Source organism: Melanerpes formicivorus, unplaced genomic scaffold, assembly GCF_026170545.1.
Source record: "Melanerpes formicivorus ecotype bairdi unplaced genomic scaffold, bMelFor1.0.p_v2 SCAF_10, whole genome shotgun sequence".
NCBI classification, from domain to species: Eukaryota; Metazoa; Chordata; class Aves; order Piciformes; family Picidae; genus Melanerpes; species Melanerpes formicivorus.
The window spans coordinates 16,773,903-16,793,774 of record NW_027142362.1 but is presented as its reverse complement, the minus strand read 5'-3'; the positions used below and the strand labels follow the sequence as shown (position 1 = coordinate 16,793,774).

General features: G+C 39.5%; 1 protein-coding gene across 1 annotated transcript in view; it reads left to right on the top strand.

Moving 5' to 3' along the window:
* MYO1E (myosin IE) overlaps positions 1–19,872 on the top strand; it is an 87,447-nt gene that overhangs the window by 58,971 nt on the left and 8,604 nt on the right. Inside the window, exons 18-25 of the mRNA XM_068143953.1 lie at positions 2,660–2,758; positions 6,268–6,412; positions 8,519–8,633; positions 9,290–9,459; positions 9,888–10,033; positions 15,519–15,665; positions 17,073–17,230; positions 17,987–18,079. Coding sequence (XP_068000054.1) covers positions 2,660–2,758; positions 6,268–6,412; positions 8,519–8,633; positions 9,290–9,459; positions 9,888–10,033; positions 15,519–15,665; positions 17,073–17,230; positions 17,987–18,079 — 1,073 coding nt within the window. The remainder of the gene's footprint in view (positions 1–2,659; positions 2,759–6,267; positions 6,413–8,518; positions 8,634–9,289; positions 9,460–9,887; positions 10,034–15,518; positions 15,666–17,072; positions 17,231–17,986; positions 18,080–19,872) is intronic.

Genomic DNA, 19,872 nt, shown 5'->3' with positions numbered 1-19,872 from the left:
ACCAATGAAACAAAAACCTAGTCCTGAGAAGAGGCCAGTTTTCAGGAAACCCCTTTTAGAGCAAAAATGGGCAAGATTTCTTCTTGTTTTCCCATAATGAGGGAAATGCAGCAGCTACTGGTAACAAGTGAAATATAAAGGATTATATACTACCAGCCTTGGACACAAATGGAAGTAGTTCTTGTAATGGCAGTATTTATTCCTGTTCAAGAATTCTAACATTCTCTCCCATTTCAAACTGTGATTCCCTAGATAACTGTGGTAGGACCTCACATAGGGGATTCATATACAGTCAGTGACACATCTGCAGCGTGGTATGAATAACAGCAGCAGGCTCAACTCAATCCATGACAAGCAGTTAGTGACATGGCTGGGGAAAAAAAATTTATATGCATATGACAACTCAAGCTTAACTCCATAGTTTCATGATTTGACTGTAAGGAAGCTGCATTGAAGGAAATACAAAGCATAACTGAGTTGCTGTGATACTTTGCTGAATGTTGGCTCCTTTTTGTTTTCTTCTCTGATCGCAGTGTTGTATCATATCTGTGCTGCCATAGTCAATGTGATGGGAGTAGTATATCTAATCTTACTAGTGGCATATTACTAGATGGTGAAAATGTTACTGAAAAAGGAAAGACACATTCACAAAGACGGAGTTCATGCTCACAGAAGCCATGTCACTCCAGCTTTGTACTATTGCTGAATAATTCCAGAGTATTTATCATCAAAACATTGATCTAGTATGGTATCTAAACCTTGTGTAATAATTGGGGTGTTCTCGCAATATGTTTTTTATTCAGGTCCTGGCACAGCCACTTGGACTTGTAGTCAAAATTGCTGCATTAGCTGAATTCCCAGACCCTGACCTGCTTGAGGTTGATGCCTGGAGTGTGCCTTTTCTCAGAAAGAAAAGGAAAACCAGAAAAATGTCTTAAATGCTCCGTTGCTGGACACTAATACTGGCAGGACAGTAAGAAAGTGGGAGTAATCCTGTTGCTCCAGTGCATTATTCCAGATGTGAGCAGGAGGGAAAGCTATAAACAGGAAAATGTATTTTTGTCCACCAACTTTTGTACCAGAATTCTTGGAGGGCGTTTATTCCATGAACACCGCAAGATTAAAAATATGCAGTGTTCTTTGTTATGAGGTACAAGAACAGTAGCTTCATTTAGTAAAATACCTCTCCTAAGTGTTCTTTAAAAAGGAGAAATGACTGAAGGACTTGCCATTTGTAGCATGGGATTTTAGAAGTTTTTTTCAGTTTATACTCTGAGTCATATGAAAAGAATGCCTTGGTTAAAAAAAGAGGAAAAAAATCAATGGGCAATACTCTTCAAATTGAAATCTAATATTTCAAAATAGCTACAGAAAGAACACTGAGTGAACCAAGATTTTTTTCTGGATTTGAAAAAAAATCTTTGGTAAAATTAGAGAGGTGTTGAGCAAAACAAAATTAAATGTCACATTACAACACATTACAGGCTTTAGAAAAAACCCCAAAACTAAAAAATGCTCTTTTATATATACCATTTGTTAAACATACAGAACTAAAATAGTAACAGGCCTTGTATTTCTGACCAAAAGCTAAATCTTCTAGAAAATTGCCCTATAAAAGACCCATAACAGAAGCCCCTGAACAGCACTTTACAGAGTTAAAAGCTGACATTGCTTCTTCCAGCTACATGACTTAGATAGGGAAATGAACGAAATGGAAAGGAAACCAGCAAGAATCATACATTGTTAAGGAAGCTAACTAAAATTCTCCAATTAAATAGTAGACCACAGGATGTGCAAGGAGGAGCATAAAATAGTGTACTGCAGCTCCAGAAAGAAGAAAAGGTGACAAAAGGAAGCTTTTTTTTCCCCTTTGCTTTTTTTTTCTGCTTTGAGATTCATGGGGTATTTGTTCCCTGTTTAGAACCTAAGTGAACGTGTTTTGAATGAGGGAACTGTAATGGTGTTGGGATAATGATGTTTCAGTTAACATGTGCAGAGTCCCTCTACAGCCATTAACACTTTATGTGGACTGGCAGTAGCTCAGTCTTTGTTTGTATTTAAAGTATGCCATTAACAAGTTTACCAGTGTGTTTTGGCCAGTCTTGTGCCTGTCTTCAAATCCTTCCTCTGCAGCATAGCAAAATTAGGAGGAATGTTAGCTTTTCTTGAATATATGTGCTTAGCTTTCTTCTTTCTGATTCTAGTGTATTGGAAGTTTTGGCATCTGGGGCTTTTGCCAGCTATCAGATTTGTCCCTTTCTCTGGAACAATCAAATAAGAGCTACTGTGTGCTATTGCTGATACTTGAGCTATGTAAAAACACAGGTGAAACCTACAATAAAAGAGTTACTTCTCCTTTTATAGATAACAACATTAGTTAACTGATTAATGCATGAATTTCTGAGATGGGAATTTAAACTAGGAAAACATGCTAAGATAAATGTGCTAAATGTATTTCAGTAATGTAGGCAACCTGCCTTGAATAATTTTCCTACCATGCAGTGTGCATGGTAGTGCACAAGAAGAGATTCATATACCTGTGCATGAGCTTTAAAAGTCAATTGTCTTTAAACACAATGTGGACTTTTTGAGAATACCTCAATCCACAAATATGTTGAAATAAAATGGATTGTCAATCTTGCGTTGTTTTTGCCCACAGGGTAAAGCATCAAGTTGAATACTTGGGTCTGAAAGAAAACATTCGAGTGAGAAGAGCTGGGTATGCCTACAGGCGGGTTTTCAAGAAGTTTTTGCAGAGGTAGGGGTTATACTAATTTTGAAGTATTTATTACAGAGTTGTTTCTGTGATGAGGAGGAATCAGAGTTCCAAGTTTCAAAAGCTTTTCCTTTTCCACTTACCCTTTTCCTTTTCCCCCATTTACCTTTCTCACAGATTTGAAAGTGTCTTAAGTCTGGCTTTGCGTCATTTAAAAGTCTTCTAATTTTTCAGTAAACTTAACCTGAGACCTCAGTTCTTTATGTAGTGCTGTTCAGAGGGCTCCTCAAAGGGAGCTTTGAGTTATGAGCTACAGAGCCTGGAATCCCAAGCCTCTAGCTGCTAGTCTTTGTTTCTAATGTTACAGCTCTAGTTCTTCCAACTCTTCCTTTCCTGTGACAGAAGATAGGTAAAGAAATACATGCCTGCCATTCAACCCTTTCAGTGTAAAATGTAGCTTTATTTTAAATTGCTCTTTGTGTCCTCTGACTGGTGTTCAAACAGCTGGGAAATGGTTACAGCTCAAATCACTGCAGCTGCTCACTCAATGGAAGCAAGTCAGCACTAAGACCAATCCTTTTTTCAGTGTCTTAGGACCAGCTGTTAAGATGATTAAGATAACTAGCTAATGAAATTCTCTTATTTAAGAGCAGTTTCAAGATTTATACAGCATTCATCTTCTGAGTTTTGTAGAAATTTGAGACATACAGCTAATAAGCGATCAGTTTGAGCACATGACAGACCTGCCTCTGTGGGAAATCTGTGTTACAGTTGAGAATACAAAACAGAAAAACCCAATTGGTTGTTGCAAGGAATGGAGTGCAGCTGATCAGTGCACAAAACAAAGCCACTGATGATACAGAGAACGTTCTAGTCATCTAGTAACAGACAAGCCTAAAAGATTTTAAAGTATGAACTTAATTTTTGTTATGGAACAATTTTGAAGATCATGAAGAAAAGGGATTTAAGCCCAGATGAATATATTCTTCAGGTTCCATTACTTAACACAGTCTGTTGCTGAGGCGGAATAACAGCTTAATAATGTGTATTAAATCCAGCCTCCACAGTTGTTGAGCTCTGAGGGTTGTGCAGCTCTAGCAAAAACTGCCTGAGAAGTCTGCACAAAGGAAAGCTACATGGTACCTCTGTAAGGTGGACAGATTTCTATACTTCACTTTGTGTAGCGATCCACAGGCCACCAAACCCCTTCTTTATGGAATTCATCCACTTGTTGCAAATTAGTCATGTTAAATTTGCAATCTTGTTGCAAGTAAAACTCTTCCTTGAAACTTTCCATTCACAGTTCCCTAGCATCCAGAACAAGCACTATTCTGACACCCTGAGTCAGTGTGAGTAGAAGTGGGCTGAGACATGGGATGGACAGGAAATGCATGCTGTACACTTGTTTTCATTGGGCGTTCCTTGGCAGCTCCACGTAAGTGGAGTTTTCTGGGCTGAATAGACTTTTATGTACAAAACTTGCATTTGCATGCAAAAAGCCACAGTCACTGAGAAGGCCTATGTGTTTCAAAGCATAACCAATCTGAAAGCTCAACTCCATACTCCCATATTTAGACGCAAGACCTAACTGCTTACTATGAATTTATAATAGATGGTGTCAGTCATGATTTGAAATTGTTTCAGAAGCAATTTAAAACATGTTTAGAACTTGTGCTGAAATCTTCTGTAAGATGAAATTACAAGCACATGAAAAATGCACGAATAGTGATGTGGCCAGGGTATGGGAAGATTGCACAAGTGCTTTAGAGGAAAGTGCTATTTATAAACAGCAGTGAAGAGCAATAGCATTTTCATGCTAGAAAATTGTGACATTCTTTATTGGGGCATGGTATAGAATAACCTATTTATTCTGACCTGTAGATGTGTCACACCAGTAAAATGTATGAAGTTAATTTTAATGTATGCAAAAGGAGAGTTTAAAATCTATTCATATTTTGTACCTGAAAGCTTTACTTACATTAAAAGCTCCTAAAAAATTCTTTCCATGTGCCCTCCTGTATAGCTCCGATGTAGGAAAGAATTTATAATGTGCTGAAGTGTAGTGTCAGACTGTTGTGTGGAAGGTAGCAGTTTCACATGCCTTCATTAGCATCAGCTCCTTTAAATTCAGACTTGCTTAGACCCACCTATAAAACTATATGAATCTGCAAAAGAGACTGTTGAGTAAATAAGGTGGAAGTTACTTGAAACCTAGCAAAGAGTTGCAAGTCCATCTATTTATTCAATAATATGCCAGTAAATTAAATATATAAATGTACATATTGTCTGTAGACAGATTATGTTGAATGTACTTCTACATTTAAGATAAGAACTACTTTGTTACAGGAGCATTGGTTAACTAACAATAGATTTGAACACAGCAGCAGCAGACCCTTTGGAATCCTACTGAATTATTAATCAGTTAGCTTTCTCTTTTCATACACATGCTATTCAGAGGTGTTTGGGGTTTGTGATGTGTTCCTTTTTAATTGTTGGCTATTTTTCTGTTTGTTGTGTTAAGTTGCATGACACTGTTTCTGCTTCCTGGCTGGATAACATTTTAGATATGACAAGAATGAGTAATGAATGTTCCCTTAATGAATTTTCTAACAATTCTTTGTGTCATTTCTGAGAACATTTTATTAGGAGCTGCTAAAATATTCTTAAGAAACGAGAACTTGGGAATTGCAGCAAACTGAGCTTAATCACTTAATCACTTTTGTCATTGGTTGAATGGTTTTACTAATCAGCATGACACTAAAAGGAGTTATAAAGAGTAATGGATGTAAAAATTCAGGGGGAAATTTGTTACAACATATTTATCTGTTCTCTGGTCCCATTGTCAAAGGAGTCTAAAAAGCTGCTGCTAAAGAAGTTAGTTACCCATAGAGATGCAGAGGCAGTTCTTCTTGGTGGGCAGTGGAACAAGGCAGCTTTGTCTCTCCAGCCTGGCAGTTCCAAAAGCCAAAGTTAGGCCAGAAAAAGTGATCAGTTTAAAAAGGGTTGCAACCTGGCATCCACTCCAGTTTCAAGGCTTAAAGAGAATAACATGTAACAGGAGACTACTCACCTCTTCACATCAAAGGTGTATCATTTTAGCATTTACCCATCTCCTTCCCTAGCCCTGTGTGGTCAGTTACCAGTGTTTTCTCTAGGTAGCACCAGCACCATTATATCTTTCCTCTTGTACCAGAGGCACTCTGGGACAAAGACAAGAATGGCTTCTTGCTAAATGCAGACCAGCTGTTGAACAGGTGGTTTAAGAGCATGAGCTGGTCACTTGCTTAGAGGCAGCCTTTGTAAGAATAAGACAAGCAAAGAAGGCTTAAATGGAAATAGGCCACGTGGTTCAGAGTGACTCTAGAATACCAAGGGTGCAGGTACTTTGGTCTTGCTAAACAAGTAACATCTAAATACTGTGCATTTTCTCACATGTCAGATTTCTCTAAATCCTGCCAAAATTTAGTGCTTCCCCAGGGTAACACCAGGAGTTGGTGGCACTCTGCTGCTGTTTCATCCCAGGTTTTAATCTCTTCTCCTTGCTGGTTAAGGTACGCCATTCTGACCAAAGCAACCTGGCCTTCCTGGAAGGGAGATGAGAAACAAGGAGTTCTCCATCTGCTTCAGTCAGTCAACATGGATCTTGATCAATACCAGCTTGGAAAATCCAAAGTCTTCATCAAAGCTCCAGAGTCTGTAAGTGTGGCAGAACTTGAGTTTTTATATATGAAATTATTTTGCTGAAATAAAAGGCCTGCACACTCAGAAGCTGAGTGTTATAGCTGCTGAAGTGGGAGAAGCATAAGAGTATACAAGTCAGCCTGGGTAGGTCTGTCACAGGTGCCTCAAGTATACAAGGATTCAGGCAGTTTTATAATGGGTACTATACATAAGGACCCTGCACGATTTTGACGCTAATGTAAGGAGCATTAAGTGCATCAAAGAAGAGGAGATTGAATGTGAAGATGCTTGTGTGTGGCAGGTTGCGCTGGGTGACATTTGATCGGAGTGTGTCACAGGATGGAATATCATGGCATTAGAACATATCTGACCATTATCCCAAGAAAACAAGTTGCTTCTCAGTACAAGAACTACTGATGAAAATAGAATAGCCCCCAGTGGCAGTATGGATATGTTACACATCACTGAGTAAATCAGTGTTCCAGAGTGACTGCAACTCAGTGTCACACATAGGGAGGCATCATAATGCTGTTTTTATCCTGTGCTTGCTAACACACAAAATCTGTTGGCAAAAAGTGTTTTTACATCAACTTCCAGGAAAGTTTGTTGATTCATATCTCTTAGTATCAAAGACAATCATCTCTCACATGACCTTAGGAATACTGAATACTGACTAAGTACTAGCTAAGGTTATATTACTTTGGAGAAACATATTTTAGATGGTCAATGAAAATATCTCTTTCTACCAAAGAGCATCTGTTGTGGTTGATCAGACTGAGGGGAAGCTTTAAAATATATACTTTAGGACAAGAAAATACTTTTGAATCATACTTTAACTCGCTGTCTTCACTGAGCTTCCTCAGTTGCAGGTACTGGATTATTTTTCATTGAGATTTTGCAGTTAGCAATTATTGTTAGAGAAGTCAGTGGCAAATGCTCATGAAAGACAACATTAATGTTGTTACTCTAACCTCAATTGCACAAGGGCTTGATTATGGCTTGTTGAAGCTGAGAAATTTTTTGCATCAGGAGCACTCAGTGTGCTGAAACCCCATCTAGTGCTTGTGTGTTGTGAAGATTACTTTATTTTCAGTCAGTTTGCTGTAGGTGGAGAGTTGCCAACCGTGAAATAAGGGTTTATATGGGTGGCAGAAAGGAGGCTTCATTGTTTACATTTCCATCAAACACCTGAATAAATAACTCTGTACAAGGGCAAATGAGGCTCTGTGGAAATGGCTTGCACTAGATCAAGTTTCCTTTCTAAAGATCAGTTGAATGACATTGGTTTTTTTTAGATTTGCATGGTTTAGGGCAGCAAATTAAAAAAGGATCCTAAGCCCAGGTGGGCTTCCTGATATACCTGCTCTTATTAGTATTATCTCTTTTGAAATCTAGAAAAGTCCTTACAAATATTTAATACAGAGAAGAGGAAATAAGAAGGAATAGTCATGTCAGTGAGATGCTTTAGTTCTTTGTTATCCAAATGCTTGTGCTGTATCCTTCAGTAATTGTGAAGTTGTTCTAATGCATTGAATGTAGAGATTTCAGTGGGGCCTGGGAAAGTGTCATTTCTGTTTTGATAAATCAGCATTTTCTCTTGAGTTCTTGACAGCATTTTAAACCCCAAAATGTTACTATGTCATACTGAAATACAAGATCATAGCTGTAAATCCTGCAGCCAGATGACAAACGTCACTGCTGGGAGAGAATCAAGCCAAGGGGCAGAAGAGTAAGAAACCCAGACAGGAAATATGGTTGCATATTACACATTGCACAGATCCCCATAGGCATGGTAGCATTCTGACGACAGCAATAGAGATTTCGAAGAGCGTGAATATGGAGCCTGGATGGACACCCAGTGGAGAACCTTGAGTTGCACTGGTAGAGTATATCACAGAGAATCCATATTCACTGAGTATCAAGATTAATGGGTACATTGGGTCAGAACCACTCAAGCGTCAGAGACTTCCTCCAGAAAATGTTACCGTTCAGATCTCAGGTCCCATACTTGTGGAGGCACCAACTTGGGTCTAGAGTAAAATACACTGGAAACTAAACCATAGCTTTTTCTTGAACTTTCAATGTAAAATGTTTGGCCCACTCATTTGTCTCTTTGTACAGCTATTTTTATTAGAAGAGATGAGAGAGAGGAAGTATGATGGATATGCCAGGGCCATCCAGAAGGCCTGGAGGAAGTATGTGGCCAGGAAAAAATATGTACAGATGAGAGAAGAAGGTAGGTTGTAATTTCTGATGACCAGTATTTCACACATGGTTTCAGCAACAGAAACAGTGCTACCAGAGACAAAGAAAATATAGAGCAAACCACTGCATTGCAAATGATTGTCTAGCAGTGACTGAAAATTGTTGGAACTTTAAGGTACCACTGATGAGTCTGGCTGCTCTGCGTGCATGGATTTCTTGGGCTACCCACAGTTTGCTCTCAAAGCCAAGCCAGACCATGTAGGACAGGGATCAGAGAAGTTTCAGGGGAAGCGAAAAAGGAAGAGTTTCCTACAGTTACACAGGACCTACATTGTCTGTAGTTGATACAAATCAATCCAGGGACTGTGTTGCTTAGTTGCATGTGGGACCTGGGTAATGTCAATAAACAACATTCTGGGTTTGGGCAAGTTAATATTTAATTTCTAAAGAGAAATTCCCTACTTCCAGAAGTGCTCCTGATTAATCAGACCTGCTTAGCATTAGGAACAGATACAATAACCACACGGATCCTTATATAAAGGATTGGGAGCAGTGCTTTGTTGTTTTTTCCATATTATAAATAACTTTGTTATCAGTTATTCCCAAAAAATCTGCTTGAAACAGATCTTTCAGATCATAGATTTAGAAAATTGATGTTAATTGATGGTGGGGTTTTTTATATTTAAGCATCAGATCTGTTGCTGAACAAGAAAGAGAGAAGGCGTAACAGCATTAACAGGAACTTTGTGGGAGATTACATAGGCATGGAAGACCATCCAGAGCTCCGTCAGTTTGTGGGCAAACGCGAGAAGATTGATTTTGCAGACACCGTAACTAAGTATGACAGACGGTTTAAGGTAGGTTTAAGAGCAACATCCACTAATGATTAGTTCTGCTAGGCAGTTACAGATGTCTTCACCGTCCATTAAAAGAAACTATCATGTTAGTGTCATGCCAGCTTGAAAATAAAGTGTCTTTGACTTAAAACACATAGGGAAGGAGTTACACCCTTGTGACTGGAACACTGCCACTGTGAACCTCTAGACCTATGATGAAGCCGTTACAGGAGGACTTGCTGGGACGAAAAATACATTAGTTAGGAAATGGGAAACAAAATAGCTTTCCTGTCCTGTGCAATCTGACTCCATAGTCATGTGATTTATCACATCAGTTTGGGGTGTGTGGGGGTTTCACTAGCAATATTGCCCCAAATGCTAGTGTATTATCTGTCTTTGGAACAGCATCACAAGACAAATGCATTGATGACCACAATTTTGTGTTTCAGAGTGTGAAGCGAGATCTTGTCCTCACTCCAAAGTGCATATACCTGATTGGGCGTGAGAAGATAAAGCAGGGTCCAGAGAAGGGCCAAGTGAAGGAAGTCTTAAAGCGAAGGATGGAAGTGGAGAGAATTCTTTCTGTTTCTCTAAGGTCAGTACCTAGAAAATACCTTTCCATTCCAGTAAGTGTTAACAGTAATAAATGCTTTTGTTTGTAGGCAGTACATGAACATTTTCTGGCTAGTTGTTGAAATGTTTTGCTTACACTGGGTCCCGCTTACCCAGTGAGTCCCCCAAAATGTGAAGCAATATATTCACCATGTACAAGCATATTCCAGTAAGTTTTTGGCTCAAGCTTCATATCACAGAAATAAGTCTTACTTATAAAAGTACACCTTGTGTAAACTGTTTCCTAAAGGGTTGTTTCTTCTCTGGTGAGCTACTAAACCCTTTCTTTCTAGCTGGATTTCATATCACTTCTGTTGACTGAATGTCAAGCCAATCTCAGATGGCCTGAAATACCTGAGGTGTCCAAGAGAGCTGAAAATCCCAGCTAGGTGAACAAAACCATAAGACCAGTGGATTCTTGCCTGTATCATTTCACCCCTTTGAGGATGGGTGAACCAAGTCTCTGGATATTTCTGCATTTATCATCACAGTTTATCAGAGCTGGTAGCTGAGGGTAATTTAAACCATGGTAACAAGTGTGCTTTAAATATTGAAATGAATTATTATTGTAACAGAATACAAAGCTACACTTTTCCTATATGCTTAGAAAAAAGTTCCCATTAGCACAGCCAGAAATCATCTCACAGACATTATCCAGTACTCAAACACAGCTAATTTAATATTTTTTCAGAATTCTCTACAGCCCCTTCAAGATGAGGTAAAGGTCTGCAAGAAGTGTCTGCTCACAGTACCTTTTGCAAAACCTGTGGCTTATTTATCATGTATCTTTATAACAAAAGTTGCAACAAATAACTGTAGTAGATCCAGGTTAAAGATGAGAGTGGAACCTTTTTAAGTACTCCCAAGTTTGGACTGCGAGCTGTGCAAGCCTTGAACAGATTGCACACAGATGCTTAAATCGGGACGGTAGCATTCCACAGACACAGTCACATTGAGTCAGCTAAAAGAAAGGCTGCCTGCCAAGTTAGTGAAAGCTGTTACACTCCTCACATGTAAATAACAGTTCCACAGAACCTTCTGAAGCAAAACACAATGTGCTTAGCTCACATGAAATATGCATATTATGCTATGTCTAATAATATTTTGAACTTTGCCTATGGATTTTATTTTATTGTCAAAAATATCTGGTATATTCAGAACTACAGGCCATCGAACTGTCCAGCTATTCCTCCAAACCCAAATCCTAAAGAACCTGTGGGGACAAGAGGGCTTTCCCCTGTTAGGATGTTAGTGTGGCCTGAGTCAGAATGGGTCTTAATCCAAGGGATCTCAACTCTGAAGTGGCTTAGTAGACATACAACACTCTGGCTGCAGAGGCTGTAAAATGTATTGCTGCTCTCAAATCTGAAACAAGAGTTAGCACTTGTAACACTCTGCAATTAGTAAGACCAGAGCGAAAGCTTCATTTCATACACGTATTACCTTATTACCTACTATATTTTTGGGAGAGAACAAATAAAACAACATACACAAAAACACCACCACCAAAACCCCCTAAAGCAGTTTTTCGGATATCAGGCTCAAAGCAAAAATGGCATTTGCTCTAACTTGTATTCTCTCATGTGCCTTCAGAACTCCAGTTTATCATTCCTATAATTTTCCACACCTCTAAGACAATTGAATTCTGACTGGTTCAGAAGTGAATCTCAAACCTTTGTACTGGAAGAAAATAATTACAATAACATTTTCCCCAACCTTATCCACAATGGATTTAGTTCTATTTTGTATTGCAGCCTCAAAGTTTCAATTCTTACTTGAACTCAGTTAAAATTTAGTATTACATGAAAAATAAGTCAATACAAAATTAAATTTATTTTAAATAGAAGGGAGAGAGAGGATAATTGAATTCTTGTATTGCTATGTGAAAAATACCTCTCAGGAAACCCATGCACAATGCATGGATGTGAGCTCATGTCAATACATTTATGCATAATAAAGGCAGGATAATTGGCACTATCTACATGTATTAACAGCTATTAACACTACCCAGCAATTTAAATCACTAAAGGAGTTGCAATTTAAGGTGCAAATGCCCAGCTTGGCATCTTGAACTTGGGTTCAGGATACTGACAATGACAACCCCTAATCATGAAAATGTTTTTGCATTTTTAGTAACAACAAATAACTGAGCTTTATAATTCATCTGATAAGGAGTGACATGGGACATCCTAACAGTATTGTGCAGTCAGACTGCCAGGCTGTCTCGTTAGCAGACAAGACTGCAGACTGGATAACATTTACTGTAGGTCTTAGGCTTTTCTTGCATGCCTTGTTCACAGACTCATACACAGAATCACCAAGAAGAGACCTCAAAGATCACCAAGTCCAACCTGTCACCACAGACCTCATGACTAAACCATGGCACCAAGTGCCACATCCAATCCCCTCTTGAACACCTCCAGGGGTGGTGACTCCACCCCCTCCCTGGGCAGCCCATTCCAATGCCTAACAAGTCTCTCTGTAAAGAACTTTCTCCTCACCTGCTGAGGCTTTAGATTTACTTAATGATAGAAAAGGAGGTCATGCTCTTTCTCTGTATTTTTATAGGATTCTCATAGCAATTTTGAATACTAAGCAGGTATGTTTGTGCTTTCATACACCCTTTTCCAAATGAAGGGAAAGATTTCAGAATTCAAAATGAGATTACAGATCACATGGGTGGTAGGTAGATATTTAGGCAGTGATGCAACTTATCCTTTACCTAATGCTTCAGGTGGGTTAGAATTGTGTTTTCACACCTGACAGTCAAGAGCCCCAGGAAGCTGTTTTTTAAATCTGCATACAAAGGTACTCGCAGGCTGTAGAGGGAACTGTATAGTCTCCAGTAATCAGGTGAAAAGTGAGGGTCAGAAAATTAGCCCTCTTCCCCTCTTTCAGATTTATAGTCAGCAAACAGGCAAATGAGTTGGGAGGAGCATGGCCAAAATGGAAGGCTGTTGATTGCTTGGTAATTAGGTTCAGGAAACAGTGATTAGGGCAAATAGACTTAATTTTCTCTAAGAGTAGGCTTTTTGGGTTTTTTTTCTGAGATGAATGTTCTTGGAGTTCCTTACGGCCTTAATTTAGTTTTGGAGTTACTCTGAAATGTTGAAGCAGTAGTATACAGATTTAGTTGAGATATCATCACCTTCTTTGTGTGAAGTATTGCTGTGCAAACCATTGAAGGAAACTATTTCTTAATAACAAGCGTGTAACTTTGGCTTGCCCTTCACCTGGCTTCCAAAGCAACCTGCCTGGTTGTCCACAGCCTTAAACACTGCAATGTGGACATTCACAGTTTTGAATTCTGTATGCTGTTTGTACAGAAAAAACGCTGAAAGCTCCTAACAAATACTAATTCTAAATACAACAGGATTTGAAATGATTGATACTCAACAGGCAATGTGCTTTTGTTGAGCAGGTATTCTTTATTGCAGTGCTGAGGAACCTCTTCCCGAGTCAGTATCACCTGAACTTCAAATGAGCAAAGTTTTTATAGCCCCCAAACATTTCCAAGAATCAATATATTCATCATTTTTCTGAAAACTCATTGTCATAGGTTAACACCCCTCCCTTGGCTGCTATAGTCCTTAGGTGGTCTCCAAGGACCTCTGGTGGTTGTTTACTTCCTCTATTCTTCATCACTAGTTTTTCTGTTGAACTTGAATCTTCCTGGTCCTTTACTCCATTTGTGATCAGTCCCAGAAAGTTCAGCCTTGGATCTCTGCTCTGGAGACTAGCTCCTCTCAAAAGGTTACCAAATGCTTACATATATTGCTAATGATTGGTTTATGGCTGGTAATTTTCCATGAGGCTAAAGTTGAACTTTTGCTTCAGAAAGGTCCATTTTTCCAGACACAAATGCAAAATGAGAGTGCCTTTTTCACTTAGTAAGGTGATATGCAATGTATTGAAATAAATTGTCATTATAAAGTGGTGCCTTCTGATATTAGTAATAGCAGCAGAAGATTGACTAACATCGGTGACAAAGGAGCAGAAAATCTTGGCTTCAGGCTCCCTGCAGTGGACTAAACAACTATGAAAATAAGCCACACGTTTTCTGCCAGGAAATACTTAACTGCCAGGAATACCCAGCTAATGCTCCTTTCTTCAATGGCTGTTCTCCACTTTGTGAAATACCATGTTGATGATGTGGTTATTGTTTTGTGTGATAAGATTAAGTAATTCTCAGGTCTACACAGTTGTCTAAAGTCCTGTGTTGTCTCTTCTACTAGCTACACTTTCCCACACTAGCTATCACTCAGATGGCTGCATGGAGATATGGGTGAGACATTTAAAAGGAGGGATGCACAAAATTCATCTACCAGGGAAGGTCACAGGGGGGGTTCTAGCATGAGGGCAGGAACAGAAATGCTCATGAAAAGAGACAGAGGAAAGGCTGCCTCTTCTGACTGCACAACAATGTTAACTTGATTTAAACTGATTATTAAATCACACATCAAAATAGAAATTTCTTGTGGGTAGCTGCTCAAGGGACAGTCCCCTCCCTCTGTCATTATGCTTCCACCATTTTCTTGTGTTTGATCTAAGCATTGTGCTCCCATTCAGCAACCTGGTTCTGTAAGCTCAGATGGGATGGGCTGACCAGCTTCAAAATACAATTTGTTTACTGTGGGATAAGCAAATTGAATCAGAGCATCCTATGGTTGCTTATATATTAATCAAGTCAGGAAGTAAGGGGAGGAGCCATGACCTCCATTTTCAGGTCTTGCAGTTTTCTTTGGAAAGCTTTGTTTATACCTTTTAGTGGAGAAGACACAGAAACAGACAGGCACTAATGTAGTTAGAGCTAGGAAGCGGTAGCATGCTGTTAAAAGGAAGAACAATGCACCTGTAAACACCAGCATGCTGCAACAAGAGTAATTCTGGCTAGGAGTGACAGAACTGGTGGGGGGGTTTCTCTGAAGAGCAGGAATCAGTCTTGCAGATTACTGATGTGGGTATCATTTACTTTGAAGTGGTTTGCAGCATCCTCAGCAGGAGTTGAGCCAGAGGTGACAATGGAACCAAACACGTGTGAGTTTTATACTCTGTTAAACCAGTCCAAACTAAAGCTGGTAGAAATTCCACATTTGCTTGCTTTGGGGTTTCAGTCTTTGTTTAGTAACTTTCAACTTTCCAATTCACCTGTAATCACAAGTTTTGCCATTATTGAAGAGGTGGACTGGAGCTGTAAGTTTAATAGCACGTACTCTTTTTCTGACTGTAATCACTCTAAAATGGCCAAGCAGTATTTCTGTCTCTCAAAAAGGATTGTTTCCAATATTCCATTATCAACTCCTGAAAAAAACAACCAACAAGCCTCTTCTCAGAAAGCAAGACTCTGTAACTGATGCTGCTTGGGCTCAAAAATTAACCATGAGTAGTGCACAAATATCATTGCAATGCTGATTGTATTTGCTGATGAAATGTTAATCTGGATGGTATATGCTGTGGTTTCTTTTCAGCACAATGCAGGATGACATTTTCATTCTACATGAACAGGAATATGATAGTTTGCTCGAGTCAGTCTTCAAAACGGAGTTTTTAAGCCTCTTGTCAAAACGATTTGAAGAGAAAACGCAAAGAAAGCTACCTCTGAAATTTAGCAATACGTGAGTTGTCTTTTCCTATAAGCTTTTAAGAATGAAATATTCTTTGTTCTTGTCACCAAGGCAAATGAGTGAATGCCCCTTGGCAAGTCCTGACACTGAAGCTGTACGTGCAAGGAGACCAGACTTTGAGTAGCTTATCAGAATAACAAGTTAGGATTGTACCTGGTTTATCTGCCACTTTCCACTGTCTGCATGGAGGAGTTGTCTTCATTCTACTGAACATCAGGCTCAAGGGTCTGCAGCTTCATGCTACCAAGTAGCTCTGTGCTAGGAGAGCTGTAGCCCCACAGCAAGGGCCAAGCCAGCCACTGCAGAACTAACATGCAGTCACAGTGCAAGCTTTCTATCCCTGTAATGGCTGTCTCCTGTCATGTGAAGGGGGCAGCTTCTTAGTCTTAACCAAGGAGTAGAAGCATCATGATGAAGAGTTTGAAACAGTTCTGGAGACATAATCTAACAATCTGAAATTCTGGTTTGTTGTGTGGACAGAGAACTTGCAGGGTGAAAGGCTAATTCCAAAGGTGCCTCATTAAGTAAACAATTTAGAAACAAGCCTGGAAAGCTATAGAACATTCGATGTGCATTTTAGCTGTAAGCACATGCTGGAAACTAAGCCAACAAACATACACTTTTGTGAACACTCCTACCTACTAAGCAGATTAGCAACAGCAGGCCTTGGATTCATGTTTATTTCCTTTGAAAAAGTGGAAGAATTACAAAAGGTAAGAGGAGAATATTATTTTAGTTTGGAAAGAGTGTAGGAGTATAACTGAGGTGTGCAACATTCTTGTATGCTTCTGTATGCTGGAAATCCAAAGCCAGTAGCAGGAATACATTTTTTGTCTGTGTAAGATGTAATGTGTTATCTTCTAGGGTCTTGGCCAAAACCAAAGCATCATTTCCTTAGATCACACCTGAGTGCAGCTCAGAGCAGATGACAGTGTGGAAATGCTGGGAATGTGTGTGCATGTAAAACCATTTAAATTGTAAAGATTGAAGTATATGTATGCAAAAATGCTTACTCCCAGCACAGGCACAAGGCCCACTCCTAAAGCATATACTGGTATATACCAGTATGCCAGTGCACACATGCACAAAGCTAGTGTATATATACAGGAGCATGCTTACAATGAGAGCACTCAAGCTTGCTCCACTAGAGTCTGCTGCAGAGGCAGTGACATTTGATGGCAGACATATCTCTTACTCAGACCTCTGCACATTTTTCTTCAAAGTTCACTGTACTTTCCCATCCTTTCCAGGACATCTTAAATTTCCTTGGAGTAGTTTTACTGGGACTGTTAAAACATCATTGTTATGTTTCTAAGTTATCTTGTCAAGTAATATTGTCCTGATTTCACATAGAAATGTTATGGTTTTTAAATTCATGGGTCCATGTGTTTATATTAGACTTGAAATGAAGCTGAAAAAGGAGAGCTGGGGGCCCTGGAGCAGTGGTGGGTCTCGACAAGTGCAATTTATGCAAGGCCAAGGAGATATAGCCATTCTCAAGCCAAGTAATAAAGTGCTGCAGATCAGCATTGGACCAGGGCTACCAAAGAATTCTCGTAAGTATGAATTTCCTTCAGAAATCCCCAGGATGGTTGACCCTTTTTCTCCTTGCTTGCTTCAGCATATTCTTTTATTATTTCTCTCTAACACTTCAAAGAAGATCCAAGTTATATATCCTAATGATACAACAGAATTCCATGCTGGAATTTTGTTCCTTTTGCTGTATACCAGCTGTTTCTGAAACATCTGAAATTCTCTGCCATGTGACAATCATGTGATGGAGTATAAATGGCACAGTTAGCCAAGCAATTTGGAGAGAAGTCTTTTACTCTGCTCTGAGCTCCTGCAGTTCATACAGTCTTGCTGATGAAGAAAGGTCTGCATCAGGACAAGACAAGATGTGATAGGAGGAAAAGTAACCTTTCCAAAGACTGTGCTGCAAATATACCAGTCTCTCAAGTTTTGTGTCCTACATTTTTCTCATGCTAATTTCTGATCAGAAGCAGCATAGCCAAAAAAGTACTGCTGTGCCAGCTATACCCAGCTTACAAGCAGTTCATAAAACTAGGTCTTTTGGGTCTCATTTACTGTAGCTTTGAGACAGCTGAACTGGATCACAAAGGGAGAACAAGCCTAACTCCTTCTTGTTGTACCTGAGCATTAGAACAACCTGGTCAATACTGTGGCAGTTAGGTTTGTTATTTCTGGAGATCAGCTCTTTCTGATCATAGAGTAGGGGTCTGGCAGCCAGAAGGACTTAGCTAATTAATTTAATTATGAAAGGTTGGTGAAACGTTGCTGGTTTCTTTTAGGTCCTACCAGACGGAATTTTACCCAAAGTAGAGGGTATTCCAACAAGTCTCAAAGTCAGACTTACCCTATGAGAGCTGCACCACCTCCACCTGGTAAGTCCTCTTAGCCTCAGGCAAAAACAAAATTCCAAACTGAGGCTTTCATTTTATTCTTGTTATCTGGTAATTTTTTACCTGTTAAAAAAGTCATAATGAAGGTCCTGTCTGGAAGACATACATTGTAAGCAATTTGTGAAGTGTACTGCAGACAGTCAAACTGGTGTTCCACCTGAGATGCCCTGGTTGTTGTGGATGCTGGCATGTTCAGCTACTGAGCATGAGATGCTGAATCTAAAACTAACCCTGTCTCCTTCTCCAGCTCCCCTGCAAGGGTAAAACCTATACCCTTATCAGGCAATGAAACTGCTTTCAGTGCCAATAAACAATAGAATGCAATTTATGTCTTAATTGTCCTACCCTGTTAGGTAACAACTTTTGTGTATGCTGAATGCTGAGATGTATCAGCTGTGCCAGTAAGCAGCAAGGCTTTTCTATATGGGTCTGATGTCATTAGGGTGTTTCACTTCTGCCCTTGAGAGATAGGATTAATTTAGCCTGTGAACTCAGAGAGCAGAACAATGTTGCATTGACCCAAGATTTCCCAAATGTTGTTTCTTTTACTTACACTCCCAGACTGCTGTTTGTTTGGTTTGGTTTTTTTTAACTTTGTTCTCCTTCAGTCACCAGCTGTTTATTGAGAAGCACAGTGCAAAAGCTGTAAATTGTGTGACAATTCCCAATGCTTATTGCCATGTAAGTCAAACTAAGGACTGCATGTTCTGCAAGAACTGCTTGCAGTAAAGTGAGGAATTATTATAGTTAAAGGAGTTGACTTGTCTGCAGACACAGTAAATAATCATCCAGGATGATTTTAAAAAGGCAAGCCTGTTCTGTTATTTTCAAAACCTCTTTCAGCAGTTTTATAGCTATCCAAAAAAGATAAACACAGTGGCTAAAGAAGTCTTGTGTGTGCAGACCAAGCCCAAACTTGCTTCAGGTAGGCAAAGTAGTTTGTATGTAGATTTGCACACACGAGTCCAAGGCAGCAGTAGATGCTTGTATCTGTAGTATGGCCTTTTTGTAATGGTATATCCATCTAGCGCTTATGACAGCTCCTGAACAGACACATCAACAGAGACTCCTAATTAGAAGAGCCTGTCTTGTGTGCAGCAAGACACTGTGCTTTTTGGATGGGATTGATGTCATCAGGGTACTTCATCTCTGGCCTAGAAAGAAACAATTAATTTAGCCTGTGAACTCCGAGGTGAGAATATTATTCTACTGACCCTAGATGTTCAGCTGTGGAGCTGAACTTGATGTTTATGACCAGTGAAACAACACTATATTGGCCAGGCAGGATCACAGAATCATAGAATTGTGAGGGCTGGAAGGGACTTCAAGGATCATCTAGTTCCAACCCCCCTACAGAGACACCTCACACTAGATTAGGTTGCTCAGAGCTCCATCAGCCTGGTCTTAAAAATGTCCAGTGTAACTTCTGAAATTAAAAGCTCTGTTGATCCTTTCTGCATTAAGGTATCATATTCGAAAGGTAATTAAAAGCAGTTTATACAGACCTCAGATGAATTACCAGAGCATATTTGGTTTGTTTTTTGGTTAAAACTCTGTTGTCAAGTAGCCAGTGGTAGCTGGAAAAATACGACTGCTGACAGGTGTTACGAAAGAGTTCCACTTAGACCGTCCAGGCTTTTTGGGCACATTCTTCCTTGAAAGTCACTGAGAATTCTCTCCCTCCTGCTCTCACAATGTGGGAAGTAACACCCTTGATCATTTCAAATGTATTCTGCTATTTTCACTTCTGTTGTGAAATTAGCAGGCCTGTAGCT